The sequence below is a fragment of the Manis javanica genome, chromosome 4 (genome assembly GCF_040802235.1).
Source record: "Manis javanica isolate MJ-LG chromosome 4, MJ_LKY, whole genome shotgun sequence".
NCBI classification, from domain to species: Eukaryota; Metazoa; Chordata; class Mammalia; order Pholidota; family Manidae; genus Manis; species Manis javanica.
Window position 1 is genome coordinate 79,522,837 of NC_133159.1, and position 18,722 is coordinate 79,541,558.

The 18,722-nt window shown below is 48.2% G+C and overlaps 1 protein-coding gene and 1 pseudogene across 5 annotated transcripts in view; both read right to left on the reverse strand.

Moving 5' to 3' along the window:
- The window catches only part of BCAR3 (BCAR3 adaptor protein, NSP family member), a 112,681-nt gene that overhangs the window by 19,389 nt on the left and 74,570 nt on the right, over positions 1-18,722 (reverse strand). For all 5 annotated transcript variants that reach the window (XM_073234304.1, XM_073234306.1, XM_073234305.1 and 2 more), the window contains 5 exons: positions 15,520-15,648; positions 12,559-12,998; positions 9,463-9,566; positions 7,695-8,350; positions 3,097-3,212 (listed from right to left, as the gene is read on the reverse strand). In XM_073234304.1, the coding sequence (XP_073090405.1) occupies positions 3,097-3,212; positions 7,695-8,350; positions 9,463-9,566; positions 12,559-12,998; positions 15,520-15,648 (1,445 nt within the window). The remainder of the gene's footprint in view (positions 1-3,096; positions 3,213-7,694; positions 8,351-9,462; positions 9,567-12,558; positions 12,999-15,519; positions 15,649-18,722) is intronic.
- Positions 18,066-18,180, reverse strand: LOC140849334 (U6 spliceosomal RNA; annotated as a pseudogene).

Sequence of the window (18,722 nt, forward strand, 5' to 3'; positions counted from 1 at the left end):
GGAACAAATAGTTCTAAAATTCATATGGAACCACCAAGGATCCCGAATAGCCAAAGCAATCCTGAGAAGGAAGAATAAGCAGGGGGCATCTTGCTTTCCATCTTCAAGCTGTACTACAAAGCCACAGTAATCAAGACAATTTGGTACTGGCACAAGAACAGAGCCACAGAACAGTGGAACAGAATAGAGAGTCCAGATATTGCCTCAAACATACACGGTCAATTAATATATGATAAAGGAGCCATGGACATATAGTGGGGAAATGACAGCCTCTTCAAAAGTTGGTGTTGGCAAAACTGGACAGCCACATGTAAGAGAATGAAACTGGATCACTGTCTAACCCCATACATAAAACTAAATTTGAAATGGATCAAAGACCTGAATGTAAGTCATGAAACCATAAAACTCTTCGAAAAAAACATAGGCAAAAATCTCTTGGTCATAAACATGAGCAACTTCTTCATGAACATATCTCCCAGGGCAAAGGAAACAAAAGCAAAAATGAGCAAGCGGGACTATATCAAGCTGAAAAGGACACCACAAAGAGAACAAAAAGCATCCTGCAGTATGGGAGAATATATTCATAAATGACAGATCCGATAAAGGGTTGACATCCAAAATATATAAAGAGCTCACGCACCTCAATAAACAAAAAGCAAACAATCCAATTTAAAAATGGTCAGAGGAGCGAACAGACAGTTCTCCAAAGAAGAAATTCAGATGGCCAACAGACACATGAAAAGATGCTCCACATTGCTAGTCATCAGAGAACTGCAAATTAAAACCACAATGAGATATCACCTCACACCACTAAGGATCGCCACCATCCAAAAGACAAACAACAACAAATGTTGGCGAGGTTGTGGAGAAAGAGGAACCCTCCTACACTGCTAGTGGGAATGTAAATTAGTTCAACCATTGTGGAAAGCAGTATGGAGGTTCCTCAAAAAGCTCAAAATAGAAATACCATTTGACCCAGGAATTCCACTTGTAGGAATTTACCCTAAGAATGCAGCAGCTCAGTTTGAAAAAGACAGATGCACCCCTATGTTTATCGCAGCACTATTTACAATAGCCAAGAAATGGAAGCAACCTAAGTGTCTATCAGTAGATGAATGGATAAAGAAGATGTGGTATATATACACAATGGAATATTATTCAGCCATAAGAGGAAAACAAATCCTACCATTTGCAACAACATGGATGGAGGTAGAGGGTATTATGCTCAGTGAAATAAGTCAGGCAGAGAAAGACAAATACCAAATGATTTCACTCATATGTGGAGTATAAGAACAAAGAAAAAACTGAAGGAACAAAACAACAGAAGAAACACAGAACCCAAGAATGCACTAACAGTTACCAAAGGGAAAGGGACTGAGAAGGATGGGTGGGAAGGGAGGGATAAGGGGGGCGGGGAAGAAAGGGGTCATTACGAATAGCATGTATAATGTGTGTAGGGGCACGGGGAGGGCTGTGCAACACAGAGAAGACAAGTAGTGATTCTACAGCCTCTTACTACGCTGACGGACAGTGACTGTAATGGGGTTTGTGGGGGGGACTTGGTGATGGGGGGAGTCTAGTAAACATAATGTTCCTCATGTAGTTGTATATTAATTATACCAAAAATTATATATATATATATATATATATATATATATATATTATTTGCTGTATTTACCAAAGAGTTTTGTTGCTTATTTGGAAAGTGTTCAGGTTCAGGTGAACATTTTAGATTTCTTTTAATGAAAGTAAACTAACTTCTCATGTTCCCTTCAATCAATTCTTTATTCAGTGTTTTCTCCTATGTTTTAATGGTCCTTAATAAAAAATGGATACCCTACTTCTTTAAGACCTGGCATTATATTAATGGTTAATTGGGTAATTATACCATCCAGTTATTCTACTAACACTTGCCTAAAACTTCCTGTGTACACTACTAGGAAAAAGCAACTCATCATAGCAGATTTGGAGCATAAGTGCCAGAGGCTGGCAAGAGGAGGCACTACATGTTATATAAAGGACATCTCCACTCAGGTCTGGAATGGGTAAGATGGTAAATTAAAAGTGAAGGGTGTTTAGTATTTGATTCTCAAACAGAAGAAGATAGCGTCATTTGACTTTTAAGCATCACTACAACCTTGGCCTTTATTTACTAAACCCATTACAATGAAGAAACCCCAGGCTCTAGCAAGTAGATCTCACAGGTCAGCCCTGGACAGGAAACAAGCCAAGGAGCAGGACCCCAGGCAGATACTCAGGAGAGAGGAAATGAATGTAGACAAGAGTGGGAGTCAGAAAATAGTCTCAAGACAAAGCCCCAACCTGCTGACCTCAGCCTGGGCCAGAATGGATGTCCAGCACACCAGTGACGTGTGTCATGGCAATTGGGGAATTGAGTGGAAAAACAGAAGACTTAAGACGATAATCTTGCCCATGTCAATTTACTTTTTTTGTGTGTCGAGAAGTCCATCTTCTTTGATAATATGAGAATTTGGTCTAGCTTTTCTTAAAAATGTGCCTCCTATTTCTGTCTTTCTAATTTCTCAATATCTAATACTCATACATGGGGGTTTTAATGGACAGCCAGGGCCCTGGCTTTTCATCAGAAAAGGGCATTGATGGCTCGGAGGTCAGGGGGCCAGAGTACTGCCATTCCATGACCTCTGATGCCTGATTTGTCCACCCCTCAAAGAAAACACTGTTCCCATGAACTCCCACTTAATTTCCAAAGCCATCTTCTACTCCAGAGAGACAAAAGAGCCACAGCTCAATGAGGGGACGGGACGTCTGAGTACTCTGCCTGCCCGCAGCAGCCCGGCTCTGACTCCCGCTGGCAGGATGATGGCAGCTATCCTGTCGTCCAGCCGCTCCTGCAGCAGGGACAGGAATGTGTTCTCTGTCCCCTGCCTTCTGGGCTGCTGCTCTGTGTGGCCTCAGTTAAGCTTTCTGGGAAAAGTCAGCCCAGAGCCACATGCCCTTGAATGTGGTGCCTCTATGGCAGGTCGGGGTTGGGCCTCTCTCTGCTCTGAAGCCTGCTGCCCAGACAGCCTTCAAGGAGTTGAAAATGCCGGAAATGCAGAGGACAGTGCTCCTCACCTTTCAATTATGTCCAGGCGCAGCTGGTGGCCGTAAGGCAAGGTAATGAGTTCCAGCCCTGAGCTCACACCCATATTCTTCCTCATATCTTCAGAGACTTCAAGTATCCTAGTGACCTGTCACGAACACGTTTAAATACAATGCGTCAGAAAGTGGGCTTGCTGTGAACACGAATTTGGCACGTGGAAAGAAAGACACTAATCTGGGACAAGGTGGCTCCACTTTACTTGCTGCATTATTTTTAAGCAGCAGCATCCAAAAGGTCATTTTTATGTGCTTTTTGGAGGATTTTAATACACATACTGGAATATAAAATCTGGGAGGAAGGCATCTAAATTGGCCTGCAGAATCTGCAGGTTTGGTGTTTCTGCCCAGTGAAAAACGGTGTAGTTCTCTGAGTTTTTGTCTAACACTTGGTGCATCCTGCTGCGACGTTTCACTGCCAATCCCCTGTGTGGAAAGCAGATTGCGTCCAGGCACTCCTCAGCTATGGGCCCTGCCATTCATGCTCTCACTTAACCACAGACGGACTGCTCTTACCCTTAATTACACCTCTCCTGAGCTCAGTAAATGCATCATACATCTGGGAACTATTAGAAACGTGTAGAGCAATTTGAAACTGTGGTCTCAAAACACACCCACTTCTCCCCGAGAGGTTTTCCTTAAAGAAAATCTTTGTTTGTCCCACCAGCTCTCCCCATCATCTCAGTTCTAGTGTATAATCGCAGTTTATTGGAACCAGGTATTATTGGACCATTTATAGTTATTACATGTTACCTGAAATGTTACAATTGAATCAGTGTGTCTCTAACATGGGGTTAATGATGCCTCACAGTGCACTGATATATTAGTGGTGCAACTAGCAGATACGATGGGTCCAACAGCCCTGGACACACGGCAGGCTCACAATTCCTCTTTCTTGATCTGGTGGAGTTTCTTTGATTATAATTATCCCAGGCATATGAACAGTCCAGATAACTTCATAATAGGCCACAAAATACACCTGAAATTTAGCTGCTATTACTACACCTGACCCTTAACTCCTATGGTTGAGCAAAGGAACCGCTGTCAGTCCTGGGAACTAGCTATCTAGTGGCAGATGCCAGAATGGGATGAATGGGATGCAGAGTTCAGACTATGCTTTCTGGGCCTCAGTTTCCCCTTTCTCTAACACAACTACTAAGTTCACCTTTCTCAAAGACTTTGCAAAGGATCAAATGACTTCAAAACCCCAAAAAGCTATTTGAAAATACAAATTGTGAATTGATGGCCATGTGTAAGGGGGATAGAATTCTCGTGATCCTTGGAAAGAGATTTATGCCTTGATGGCAGTGAGGCAGCCCAGATGCACACCCCAGCCACTTGTGGTCACATACCCTTGCTTGTTTGTTTGGATAGCTGCCCTATTGGTGGCTCCAAACCCAGCAAGTCTGTGGGGCTTCCTCCAATCCACACACACTCTGTGTAATGGGATTTAAAGGTTTGTCATTGATTCAGTTTTATTCTAAAAGCACCAGAGTCCAGAATGATCACTGCTCAGAGAGAGAAGCTGTCAGTTTGTGTTCCTTCAGTGTAAACATGGGAGGTCTCTTTCCTGGGTTTTACCAAGAAATGCTGACACCTGCTTGTGCCAACGCTGAGCTATGGGACACAGGGGTCCTGAACTCACACTCTAGGGCCGGGATTAGGTCCCTTGGTAAACACTCAAGGCTGTGCAGCTCATAGATGCAGAAAGAGGGATGAACACTTCTAGCACACTTACTAGGAGCTGGACCCCACAGAGCAGGGCATCAGTGCCCCAGATCAGGTGCTCCAGATCTGCAGAACCTTGAACTCTGCTCACTCATCCCACTGCCTCTGGAGCTGCTGCAGTGACCCAGGGGAGTGACTGGCCCAGCCCTCCTTCCAGCTGCCAATGGACCTTCTAAACTGCAATGGGAATGCCTGGCTCTGCTGGCTGTCTCTGCTGCCCTTAGCAGAGAACTCTGATTGGCACTATGTCTCCCTCACTGCAGCAAGGTGCTTTGAAGACTGCAACCTGACATGAGCCCAGAAGTAGAGACTTAAAAACACTGAAGGAAAAACCTGCCAGGCACTCCCCTACCCGACCCCACCCCTGCCTTCACCACCCACAGAGTGAGCCTTGGTAAGACACCCTTCCTCCTGTGGCCTTTGGCGTCTGGGTGTCTGCACGGGCTTGTTGTCTGCCACCTAGCAGAGGCCTTGTGTTCTCTGTCTGGCCAACTCCTACCCAGTCTTCAGGACTCATCACAGCCATCCCCACGCTGAGTCCCTCCCTCCCCGTGTTCAAGACCCTGTCCCAGAGCCCCACAGCATCTCCCCCTCCACGGCACAGCGTTTCCCACAGTTGTGCTCTGAATTCCTGTATCACTGTCCCCCTACTGCCCTACTGTGACCTGGCCTGGTGCACAGCAGGTGCTCAGTTCAGGCTGAATATGTAGTAGCACTCATACACACTTACCTAGCCTCATGGGACTGGGCATGCGTGGGGGCGTCCCATGTGCTATCTCATCTAGTTCTCACAACCACAGGGTAGCTGGCATTGTTCCCTTCCTCTTATAGACGGGGTGCAGGGAAGAAAGAACTGCGAAGGCTGGGTTAGCCTTGGGCCGGTCATCTGCAGAGGCCATGCTCTTAACTGCTGGGCCTCACTTCCAGCTACTGCAAAGGCGGGCAGGTGGGAGACTGGCTGTACTCTGGGTGAGTGAGGTGCCCACTCTAGCCCCAGCCTTGGGAGGGGGGCTGCACGCTGCTGGACAGGCAGCCTCCAGGTGCTCAGGACCGCCCACTGTCCTGATGACCTTCTGGTTGTGAGTCCAGGGCTCTGTGCATGGGGTGGGCATCAGCACTTGGGCCCCAAATGCTGCCCAGTGCCTGTTCTCAGTTTCCAGGTGGCCCCATCTGGCTGCCCCTGCACTTAGAGTGGGTAACAAGAGACCCGGTGTTCTTCCCTCTTAGACATGCTGATTGTGCCTGTAGGCAAAGCCCAGAAGTCAGTGGTTCTAAGGAGAGAATAAGGACATCAGGAGGGAGGAAGGAAGACTAAACAGCCCTGCCCTTGAGGGCTGGGGTGGGCAGAGTCAGGCGAGTAGGGGGGAGCTCTATCCAGTCCTCTTTCAGGGATGCCTGAAGGCAGACTGGTGTCGGGCCCCACCAGGGGGACAGAACGCAAAGAAAGAAAGAACAAGGAAGAGGCAGGTTCCTTCGGCTAAGAACAGACTTGGGCTCTAGCTTCACGGCTACCAAGGTGGTGGGCAGGTTCCAGACCCTCCAGCAAAGGGCGGTCAGTCATCTCACCTCCTCCCAGAGCTCTGACTCCTCCAAGTCCTGTTTGAGGCCACAGGAAGAAGGATTCATTTCCTTCTGGGAATGAGGCTATTCTGCAAAGCTAGACCCAGGTTCTTCTCTGCAGAGAACCAAGACAGGCTGATGCTGGGCTCCTGGCCTGTTGGCATGGTTCTTCCCTCAGATCCAGGACACAGATTGAGAGTTACTAAAACAGAAATCCTAAATCCTCCTACTACCCAAATGGGTTTAGCTCGCTTTAATTTGAGTTAAGGATTTAACATGACCCAAGCGCTGTGCAAGGACACCCAGCCAACCTGGTGAACAGGACCTCGTTCTTCCAGCACAGCCCCTTCCTCGGCTCTCTTTGCTCCCTTCCACCCACTTCACCCCACCCTGTGCCACCAACACATACATACACACACGAACCACCTTTCAGGCTTGGCACCAAGGTACTGAGCCCTGTTTTCAGGAAGGGATTTGTCTACTCCAGTACCTACTTAATGTTCCATAAGGCTGTTTCAGGAGGTGTTCTGCCCCCGCAATGAGCTCGATCACAGGGGAGCTCCCGAGGGAGGGCTCAGAGGCTACATCTCCTCCCAGGATTCACAGCTCAGGAAATTTATTCAGGACAACCCAGCTCCCTGGTGAGCCCTGACATTTGAAGTGAACTGACTTCACTGAGATACAAATGAAAAGGGGCTTTTAAATCTCACTAAGGCCTTACCTGTTGCTCAAATGCAGGCAATTTTATAATTTTTCTAAATTGAGCAAGTACTACTTGAAATAACAATTCAAGGTACCTTTAAAAATGTTTGTTCATCCTGAAGACCATTTTAGTAATAGTATCAATAAAAATAAATACATAATGAACTAAAAAGAACCAAGGCTCTGCTAATCTAGATATTACATTTTCATCTATGATCTACTCTCCTTTGGGCTTAGACTTCACCAGTTCTGATGGAGTTGAGGCCCGGGGAGAATTTTAAAATCAGCACCGGCTGTGAGACAAATTCTGCAGTGGCTCCACACCAGGGAGCCACACGTGGGCACGAAGGAGGCAACGGCCTACCATCCCTTTGTCCAAGGTCAATGTTACAAGCTTCCTGCCTGGGCAAAGGTTGTCTTCACCTGTGGTTCCCACCCCTTAAATAAATCCCTATACATGTTAAGACATATCTTTAGACTTTTCCACCAGCAAACACTTCAAGAGTAAGACAGAGTGAGGCCCAGCAGAGGCCCCCTCCTAAACTTTCAGAAGCTGGACAGAACTCTGCCTGCTGGGCACTTACCATGCAGTCTATGCTCAGCATGTGCTGGGCGATGACCTTGGGATTGTGGTTGGTGAATAGCTCTTTTGCACGCTTCAGCATTGCTGTTTCCAGGGGTTTGTTCTCAGGAGGAAGGAGTTTCGACTCGAAGTCATTGGGCCTGAAGGAGGAGGCAGTCTCCAGGAGGGGCGTCACAAAATGGCCCTCGTCCTCCTGCCCCCTGTCCGTCTGTGCTGCTGCTCCTGCCTCCCAAGGCTTTGCTCCGTCATCGTCATCAAGGATCAAGTAGTTGGTGCCAGAGTTCCGGGGACCCGGTGCCCCATTATGCTTGGCTGTCAGGAGCTCCACGTAGCTGTCCTGGGCACAGAAGGGGGGCCTTGCTCCCCTGTCACAGCCCACAGCAAAGGCTGGGTTCAGTTCACAGTAGTTGGCCTCTGAGTTGAGCCAGGTGGAGGGAGATGGGGGAGCCCTGAGGAAGGGTGCCTTGCAGGGCTTCGGGGGTGGCTTGGGGCAAAGCTGGCTGTCTGAGCCTCGCAATGCCTCCCCTGCCCTAGGGTCCGAGGAGCCCCTCCGAACCACTGCTGGGCTCAGGGTGGGCTCGCTGCCCGTCCTGAAAACGGGTGAGTTTGGGCAGGGGATTGTGTCCACACCCAGGGACTGAGGGGACAACTTACAGCCTGTGGAAGATAAGACAGGGTCAGAAAAAGCTGAGCTTTGTGAACACAAAACAAACAAAACTAGAGTGACAGTTCCCAGCCCTCAATTCATTCCCCTGGGCTTCATTTTTCATTCTTAAAAGATGACTCAGTATGACCACCCCCACTCGATCTAGAGCAGCTCCATCTAGAGCAATCTAGAGATGGAGCAATCTAGAGCATTTTGAGCGCTAGCTGGCCCCACTCCACTTCCTGGGTAATTTGAAGCCCAGAGACTGCTGCCAGCAGGGCTGCTGCGTCATTTTATGGCCACAGGTTAATACAGTCAGAACAGGAAAACACACTGACTTGCATGGCAGTGAGTAGTGCTATGTTGCTCTAAGAAACAGTAGTCTTTAGCCACATAGCATAAAGGGCCCTGAGTCACTCTGAAAGCCAGAGTGATCCCGGCCAGCTTTAAGGGAGAGCTAGTGACACACTGGGGAGGGAGAAAAGATGCTGAGATAACCTCACACATGTCATTTATGAAGGGGCATCAGGAAATCACCTTGTGGGCCCAAGGAAGGTCAGTTATAACAATTATGAAAACAGTCCCACGGCCTAATTTAGTTGCTTACTAGATTTTCCCACATTACATCTTCTTGCTCTTTTGGCTGTGAAGGGGGAATGGAGAGGCAGAAGGTCTCTCTGGACAGCTGCTCTACCAGGAGCCCCAGCACTGGCCCCAACCCTACGGTCTGCCCTGGGGACTAAGGCAGTGGGCTGCTTTGTCATGAAGACCACCAGTTGCCGAATGGGCTTAGGATCAGAAAACCTGGGTTCAAATGCTGGCTTAGCCGCTCTCCCAGTGGATGATTCTGTACAAGTTACTGAAGCCCTGTGCCTCAGTTTCTTCGGCTGGAAAAGGGATAATCAAGCCCATTTTGAAGGCTTGTAATGAAGTTAGTACACATAGCGTCCAGCTCAGTGACTGGCATCTGGATATATTTCTACAAACCCCTTCCCTCCAGCCTGCAGGCATGAAGCCTTATGTTGTTCCCAAAGCAGGTGGCCAGATGGAGTGGGCGGCAGCAGCCTGAAGGAAACCAGGATGACACTGTCAGCCTCCACCTGAAACATCCCCAAAGACCTACCAATTGGCAGGTGACTTTCCGACTGGTGGGCCTTGAGGGGTAAGGCTCTTCTGTCCTGCATGTGATCCAGGCAGGCTGGCTGACTACCGCTCTTCTCTTTATTTCTGAAGCAAGAGACAAGTGAGGAGGAAATGTGTCATTAAATCATAAAACCTTTAGGCAGCGTCATGGAAAGTTTTTAAGAAAACGATTGCTCAGAATGAGAGTGCAAAAGCGTGTCCTAAGAGTGACGGAGGAGGAAATTACTGATGGTGCGATTAACACATGATTGCACCCTGGGCTCCATCTCCAGGACCCCCAGAGCAGTCAGGTCCCAGGATGCCTCCTCTGAGCCCTCCCACCCTGTTGAGTGAGTGAAGGTTTCACAATACTTGCAGGAAAATCTCATTAACTGGAATGTATACTTTTCACAGAGCCTTAAATTCCTTACAGTCCCAGGAGGAACAACCTGTTTAACATGTGTTTTCCACCATGCCTCACAGTGTCACAGTTAGGAAGGAAAACGTGAAACAGTTACCATTTGAGTGCAAATCTTGGCGTCCCCCAAATAATCTGCAGGATCGCCCAGGGAGGCTGTCACCCCCAGCCTCCTGGATGTCTTGGGGCCCCCACAGACAGCCTCCTCCTGCTGAGCTGGGAAAAGGGACAGGCATGGTCACCAAGTGGCAGCTTGGAGGCACAAAGCACAGCCTCACAGGGAAACGGTGGAACCTAACTTTTTCAAATAATTAGCTAGCATTCCTCTGTCCCTTGCCAATTCAGACTGGGTATTTTTCTAATTAGCACCAAGGAACAGAATCTGTCTTTTGCCAGAAGAGAAAGCACTGCTCCCTTCAAACTGGAGTGAACTTTGATGGGCCCTCCCCCCAGCTTATGTTACAGAAATCACAAAGTTCTTTCCTACCTTTGTAAGCGCCAAAGAAAAAAACAGGCCAAAAAACCCCAAATTCCCAGCAACAGAGAAATTCCAGCAGCCCCTCAGAGATAAGGCAGAGCAGAGGGCAAATTCCAAAAGGCAATGGCTTCCGCGAAGTGATATTTAAGCAGCGATCCCTGCGAGCAGTGACTCCACCGGCCCAGAGCATGGACCTGGAATGCGGCCTGGCACACCTTTGCCGGGTGGCTGGGGCCAGCCAGCCAATCAGCGGGCCCCACGTCAGGGGAGGTGCCGAGCCACTGAAGGGCCGCAGGCCAGCTTTCGCGTTGAGCCCACCCCACTCTCAGGTTTAGGCATTTCTGGGCCTGCTCCCTACGCCCCCAAGTGACAAGGCTTAGGGAGCTCTGTCTCAAAAGGCAACAAAAAGGGTGGCTTTGTTAGGCCTGCCTTGTTGACTTACAGACTTTCTCAGTCTTCCTTTCATTTCTTATCTTGAAAAAAAAATTATATTTTAAATCCGGGTTGCTGAGAGCAGACAAGGGGGCCTTGCTCCCCAGCACCCTTGGCAAAGTTTACGTGTGCCTCCACATATGCCCTGGCTCTGCTCACTACATTAAGTCCCTGTTGCTCAGTTGAGCAGCCAAACCCCACTCTCAAAAGAAAGAGAGGAAAAGGTACCCCTTTAATATTTTAAGGGATGGCAAGTCCAGTCTTGTCACTATGGAAAAGGAGAATTTCTAAATATCAATTCTTGCCTCCCTCCCTGCAACTGCCCTGAGTCCTACATTCCACCATCTCAGAAAATAGTTAAGTATTGTGATTATTAACACTCACATAGCACTTTTCACATGTCAGCACCATAATAAGCACTTCGCTTAGCAAATCTTTAACCCCCACAAGCTCCATCTTTCCAAAGGGAGAAACTGAGGCCCAGAGAAGGATAGCAGCTTGCCCGGGGCTGACCAGGTCAGCGGTGGACCAGCATTTGTGTCCAGGCAGGCAGACGCTGACTAACATCTACTGGAGCTTCCGGATGTCAATCGTATTACTCAGAGTCCTGTATTTTGCTTCTGAATTTTTGCAGTCTAGAAATTACAGTTTATGACACTTCCTACTGCTCCAGAAAGAAAACCAGTGAGCGGAATAAAACCTGTGGGCGTGAATGTGTAAGCTTAGACGCCGGGAGGCCGGATATGGGGAGCTGTGCCCCAGGGCCCGGTCTGGTCTGCGCCCTACCATGCCTGCTTCTGCCGGCTGTCCTTTCCCGGCAGTTAGAGAACAGGCACAGCGACTCTCAGCCCAGTGAGGGGCCCGTCCTGTAGAAACACAGGCGCAAACCGGGAGTCATGCTGAGCTCCTCCCTTGCTGGTCTCTGGGGCTCAGGCTGCAGCCCCAGCTCTGGGCGCCTGCTGTCTTAGGAATCTCATCTGCTTCTGCCATGTCAACCACCGTCCCCATGTGGACCATGCCCTGATCCACACTCCCAGGCCTCATTCCCCTCCTGAGCCCCAAGCTGGACACGGGTCCTCAGCAAGCCCCAGTCATCTCCGCCTGGCTTTCCCTCCAAAGCGCACCCCTGCTGGTCCCTCGTGTGATATCCAATTCACCCTCCTCCACCTGGGAAGAAATAGAAGGGCTCTGGGAATCCAGGTTCCCACACCTCCTAACCCTCTGCCACTCACTCACCCGTCCATCACTTTCCTTGGCCCTCTGGCACATCATTCTGTTGTTAGGGCACCCCACTCACCATGTCGAGTCTTTGAGGCTCCCTCAAACCCCCTGGCTTGGCATTAGGCGTCTGGTCTGGTCACCTCCTAAGCCTACCCCTGCCAGCCCCTCATGTGGACCCTTGGCTCCAGCCCCACCAGTTACTCGCTCCAAGCACCTCCAGCCCCTTCTCTCCACACTTCTCATGCTGGGCAATCCACCTGGAATTCCCTCCCCTTTGCTCATCCATCCAAACTTTCTGTAGCCTTTGGACCAGCTGGAATCCACCTTCATCACAAAGTCTCTCCCAGTCCCCCTGCCCCTTCCTCAGCGACCATATCATTTATTTTTAGCACCAGCTCAGCTGGAAGATAATCGTGCCCTGCCCCATGACAGCTATTCCAGCAACACCTGGCATTATTAACATTTTCACTGCCCCTGTTCCAGGGTGAGCTCCTCATCTGCCCCACTAAGCCTGGGCACGTCCAGGCCCCCTCGTGGCCCCGACCCACCTGAGGAGGTTTCCCCTGGGCAAGCTCTGCTCTCGGGCCCAGCCACCCATGGTGAGGCTCAGCCTCTGGGCCGCGTCGGGCCTTCCCTCGGCGAGGCTGCCCTGGCGGGCCCTGCCTGGGGAGGCGCCATAGCGCTCCTCCAAGCAGCGCAGGGGCACTGTCCTGTTGATGGGCTGGAAGATGATGGCACCGCTCTGCTGGGAGATGGGCCGGCGGTTGCCCACGTAGCAGCGCACCAGGCCGGGGATGGAGTCGAAGCTCTCCGTCTCAAACTGGTACTGCACGCGACTGTAGGCCTCCGTGAGCCGCAGGACAGTCCGCTGGATCTTGAAGTGCTGAGCAAGGTTCTTCCACTGACAGGTCAGGACGAAGTTTCCGGGGCTGGACAATGAGTCGCGAACCAGGAAGTCGCCATCTCGCTGCACGAGGTTTTCTGATACCTTTGGAGCAAAACGGTAAGTGAAGAGTAGGAGAGGCAGGCTTACCTCCCTTTAAAGCTGCAGTGTTCCCCACTCCTTGGGGCCAGCAGAAGACAGTACTGGCCTGCCTCTTCTTCCTCAGTCGGCTCTTTATTTTTGCAAATGTCAAATTCTCTGAAGACCTATTCATTCATTTAAGAACTCTCTGCTGACCATCTGCTATGTGCCAAGTGTACTGCAAGTGCTGGGTTTACAGCAGTGAGTGGCACAGTCCACAGTCCCCACTGACATAGGAGCTTCTATTGCTAGGGAAGAGCTGCTGTTGTTGTGAGCATAAATAAGCAACAGGTATGGTAGGTCAGATGTAAAGTTAAGGAACCAGTAAATGGGGAAGGGAGATAAGAAGTGTTTGGGAGGGGATAAGGGATGTCCTTTCAAATAGGTTGATCAGGATGGTGTCATGAGAAGATGGCAATTAGGCAAACGTGAAGGATGTAAAGAGACAAAAAATAAATAAGAAAAGTAATGTCTGGCAGGTCTGATTCCTCCCACCACCCCCAAGTACAGGAGTGTGTTGTTGGCATCTTGGAGTCATCCTCAGAGCCCGGTCCTCAGACGCCCCTTCCCAGGCCCTATTGGAGGAGGAGGGCCCCAGCGCAGGTGGAGGCGAGGCACTGTAGGATCAGGCTTGGCTCACCCATTAGGCCCTGGAGGGCCAGCTCTCCCACCTCACAAAGTTATTGGGAGGATTATATATTTGCATACATAATATATGAAAGCCCTAGTATGGTGACTGGACACAGTAGATGCTCAAAAATTGTTAACTATTTATGGATGCTGATGTTTATCATAAAAGGAGAATTTCTACTGTGTTGGTTGTAGAATGGCCATCTGGGTGTGCGTTCTGGCTCTGCTGTGTGACTCTGGACAAGTTGCATAATCTCTTTGTGGCTCAGTTACATGATCTGTGAAACAGGAATAATATTACCTACAGAGTAGCTATAAAGATTTAAAGGAGTGAAATGTTAATTGTAACTATCATTATCATTACAGTGTTCAGTTATATAATATAGAATGATGCAAATGGCTGAAAATTTACATTCCTGGCAAGTGGGAAACAAATTATATGGTTATGATAAGGAGAAGGATGGTGGTGACAATCATCAGTTTTACCAACTCTGACAATTTTTCCAGGACGTTCCAATATTTGATCAGAGTTGAATAGTATGCTGCCATGGTTACTTTAAAACTGCATCTTTGCCTTAAAAATATAAATAAAAATATGTTCTACACAGAAATTCCAAATCTTGGAATTGAGCCCGAGGAAATAATTATAGTTATGAACATAGTAGTTATCTTAAAGGCTGCTGGTGAGAGCACCCAATAAATAGTGGGGCATGCATGCAATGGAGATACATGCAATGCGAAATGGTGTGGAAGAATATTTTCTAGCAGGAGAAAATTCCCAGGACGTGTCATTAAGTGAAAACAGTGGGTTACAAAAAAATATATGCAACATAACTTCACATTCAATTTAGAAAAGTCTGGGAGGATGTATATCAACATGTTCACAGTGGTTATCTCCAGGAGGGAGGATTATGGGTGAGAGTATAATTTTCTTCTTCTAATTTTCTGTATTTGCCACAATCAATTTGAAACTAAGAAAAGGAAAAGAAGAGTAAAAATGAGGATTATTTCTTTGATAATGCTAAGAAATCTGCTACGTTATAAAATATAATTCACATGATGCCTTTTCTTCAACCCCCACCCACCCCTTTCCCATCATATCATCCTGGGTGAATGACTGGTCAGATCAGGGTGCAAATAAAACCCAAGAGAAATCCTACACCTCAAGTCTGCACTTACTTTACAATTTTTATACTATGAAGCAAAAAAAATTTTTCCCAGCTATCACCCGGCAACAGTCACATAAGTACATTCTAGGTGGCGAGTCTGTGGTCACTGGTATAATTCTTCTTCTTCCCTATCTCAGGACCAGGGGCAGGGTGGGAATGGAGAGTAACTGCTGCCCCCAGGAGCCTTGTTGCTCTGAGCCATCTGCCCTGATAATAACCCCTCTACACCTGAAATAAAGCCATGGCCTTAAAAAAAAGAAAAGAAAAGAAAAGAAAAGAAAAGAAAAGAAAAGAAAAGAAAAGAAAAGCAGCTTCCAGAGGTTATGAGGCTGCAGGCAGCCTGCCAAGTGTCCAATGATCTGAACCACAGCCTGGCTTCGTACTTCAGGTTACCACCTGCGGCTGCTGCCTCATGCCCACCCCATGCTTGCAGATGACAGGAACATCTGCTCTTCCTTCATCTACTTACTGGGCACTTGGAAATGTACTTTGGGTTCCTGACCTTAGATCTGCCCAAGGTCTCCTTAGAGGTGGGCCAAAGTCAAGCCCTGCAAGCCACTTCATAGTATTTGTTTTTGGCTAAACTGGGGCTTGCTCCTTCGTGGCCTTGGTGTGTGACCCTGTGGATCACTGATCTGGGTGCTGCCTGAGAAGATCCGGGCGTGCTGCATGAGGAGGGCAGGTACCTGTCGGGGGATGCGGCCGTGGTACCAGGCGTGGCTGCGCAGGTCCTCACTGCTCAGTAGCAGCTCCTCCTCCAGCTCCTTCTTCAGCCTCTCAGGCGTCCTGTCCATGAGGTGCCGGTCCTTGGAGAACTGCAACACAGGGTCCACAATGACCTCCCACCTTGCCAGGCCAGCCAGGCCACGTGGTGGGGGAATACTGCCTGCCTTTTGATTGGCTGCTTTCTTAACCAAACTAGTATATGCCAAAAGCTCTGTCCAGGTAGGGGAACCTGGATAATGATTATGGTTGGCTGTGACCTTTTGTTTCTCTGGCTGCAAGAGTGTAGTGAAATTTTCACCTGCACGTGAGACTATGATAGGAGTTGGCCAAGCTGTTCCTTTAATCAGGCTGCTCTGGTAGAGGCTGAAGTCATGGGGAGCAGGGCAGTGGGCACCAGGGAGAAATGTGCAGGCAGGGCCTCCTCATCCTCCTTCAGAGCCGCCCTAAGGTGGAGCGAGGAGGCTGCAGCCCCTGACCGGCTCTGGGCCTGCAGGATGGCCACCCAGGCCCCAGGCTGGAAGTGATTCGATTCCAGGAACATAAAATATAATAATAGATGTCTAGGTCTGCACTGTGCATGTCTTTTTAATTCACTTTTCTAATATTTCATTTTTATGACAGATTGGAAATTGAAACTTTGCAGTTTAAATCAAAACAAAAATTTGGTCTGGTCCTTTACCTCAGAGAATCACTGATCTAGGTCACTGTGCAGAGCCAGGGCAGGAGTTCTGGGTGGGCAACTCTGGCTTCACTTTAACTTAGAATCTAGGCCCACTTACGGACACGTGAACCGAACCTGGACACCTGTCGGTTCCCAGCAGAACCAGGCTCCAGGACTGCTGGCAGAAGGTCAGGGGAGCCGGAAAAGACCGTGTCCTTGTGTTTTCCCAAGTTCCCAGCTTGGCCTCAAAAGCCTGTGGGGACTGCAGAATCGTCCTCACCACACTGCTCTGCTCCTCTACAAGGGAAGAGCCCAAGTCTTTGTCCACCCAAGGAAAAAGAAAACAGACTTGGGATTTTACAGCTGCCTCCCTAGAGTCTTTCCGGGAGCTTCGACCCATGAGGTGCTGGCCATGGAATGACGGGCTGCTCTCTGGGCGGGGCACTGGCTTGCTGGCTGTTTACCTCTCCCGCCTCCTGCTCTCCCCATCACTGTTACTCTCACAGCGCAGGCCCTCAGGAGCCTCTGATGAGCTGAACTGCTATCAAAGAAATGCTGATGTTGGCTGCCCAAGATGCCTACAGGCATTAAAGGTTATGTTGGCGATCAATGCTCCAATCATCAGTTATGAACAGGTACATCTGAAAAGAGCTCCTGGGAGAGACCTGAGTATATAATGTAGATTGTCATATAGGCCACATTTCCTGTTAGTTTATTGTCTGTCTTGCCTCCCACTAGACTCTAAGTTTCATGAACATAGAAACCCATCTGCCTTCTTTCTTACTGCCCTCAAGCAATGCCTGAACACATCAGGCCCTCCTGATATTCATGGATGGAACAAAGACCCAAGATGTCTATGGCTTTTCTTACTCATGGAGGATCTCTTCTTCTCTCTCAAATTACTTGAAGCCCTTTTCCAGCTAGGCATATTGCCATACAGCCAAAGGATGACATTCTATTGCCACGTGACTAAATTCTGGCCAATGAAGGGTAAACTGCCATGTTGGGGGACTTCTAAACTGAGATGTGATGGCTGGAGCTGCAGCACCATATTGTGCCATGAGGAAGAAATCACACCCTAGGAATGGAGGCAGAAGGCCTGAAGGAGCCCCAGGTTCTTCACAATGTGGGGTTAACACATCAGCACTGGATTCCCTCTTCCTAGACTTTTATGTGATCTGTCTTATTTAAGCCTGTTATTTTGGGGGTTCCTGTCACTGGATGCTGAACTAAATCCTAACTGATATTATCATCCTAACTGAGACTATCAGCTACCCTGATAGTCAGTCTGTATGTCTAGCCTAAATCCCTTTTGCTTCTCCCTGGGCTCACTTCTCAGTCTGACTCTGAAAATTTAGTAACCAGCAGGTTTAATGTCCTGTAACCCTCCACTGAATTGTATTCACCCAATTTCAAAAGCTATTCCCATATTTCTCTTCACATTCTCTTTCTTCCTGTGATATGACCATGCCACCCACCCTCTTTCTCAGCATCCCAGCATCGCTCATAAACAGCAAGGTTTCTTAGCATTTTATATGCAGCAATCTTTTACTCTAGGTTTTGAGATAATATTGTTTTACACTTGTTACCAGAAATATACAATCAGCTATCTTGTTACTTCCATCCTAACTCTTGGGGAGAAATCCATAATTATTGTTCTCTCCCCAGTGAATTGTGGAGATGGGGCACTCCAGGGAAGTACCCAGGGAGGAGAGAGATGGAGATCCGTTTGACTGAGCCTCCTGAATAATCTGGGATGAAGACCAGACTTCAAAAATTATGCTCTTAAGCTCTTGCATCATTTAGGAAGACTTAGGTTACACAATTGCTGAGCCTTGTATGTATATACATAAGGAACGCTTCACAAATTTGCGTGTCATCCTTGTGCAGGAGCCATGCTAATCTTCTCTGTATCGTTCCATTTTTTTTTTTTTTTTTTTTAGTATATGTGCTGTCAAAACAAGCACTGCCTAGCCTTATATTTTGAGAAGGGAAAAAGGGAAGAGAAAGGGAGGGTGAAAGGGTAGGGGAAGGAGTGGGAGAGACAGATCCAGTGCTAGCTCACAACTGCAGAGGGCTCTTCATTTCAGGCCAGCGAGGATTGGTTCTTCTACATTAAAAGGAGCTGTGTTGGCTGCTGGGAGCCTTTGGCTTAGCAGATGAGGTAGACATCTCCCCAACTACTACAGAAAGCAATTCAGAAGTCACTCACATACAGTCACCTTGTGATTATATAGTAATTGTTTTGGTGGTGGATGCCTTCTAGAACTTTCACTTACTGTTTTAATCATATATATTAATGCTACTTTATTATTTTTCCCCAAGTGCTTATAGCTTATGAGACCTTGCCTTGCCCTCTATGCTATGAGTACTTTGGTGAGCTGTCAACTTCATGGCTGGTGTGGGGTGACCACATAAGAAAACTTGGCAGAGAGAATCCACTTGTATCTTTGAGAAAGATTGTATACTGTGATTGATGTCTGTGCTCCTTGAGGACCAGCA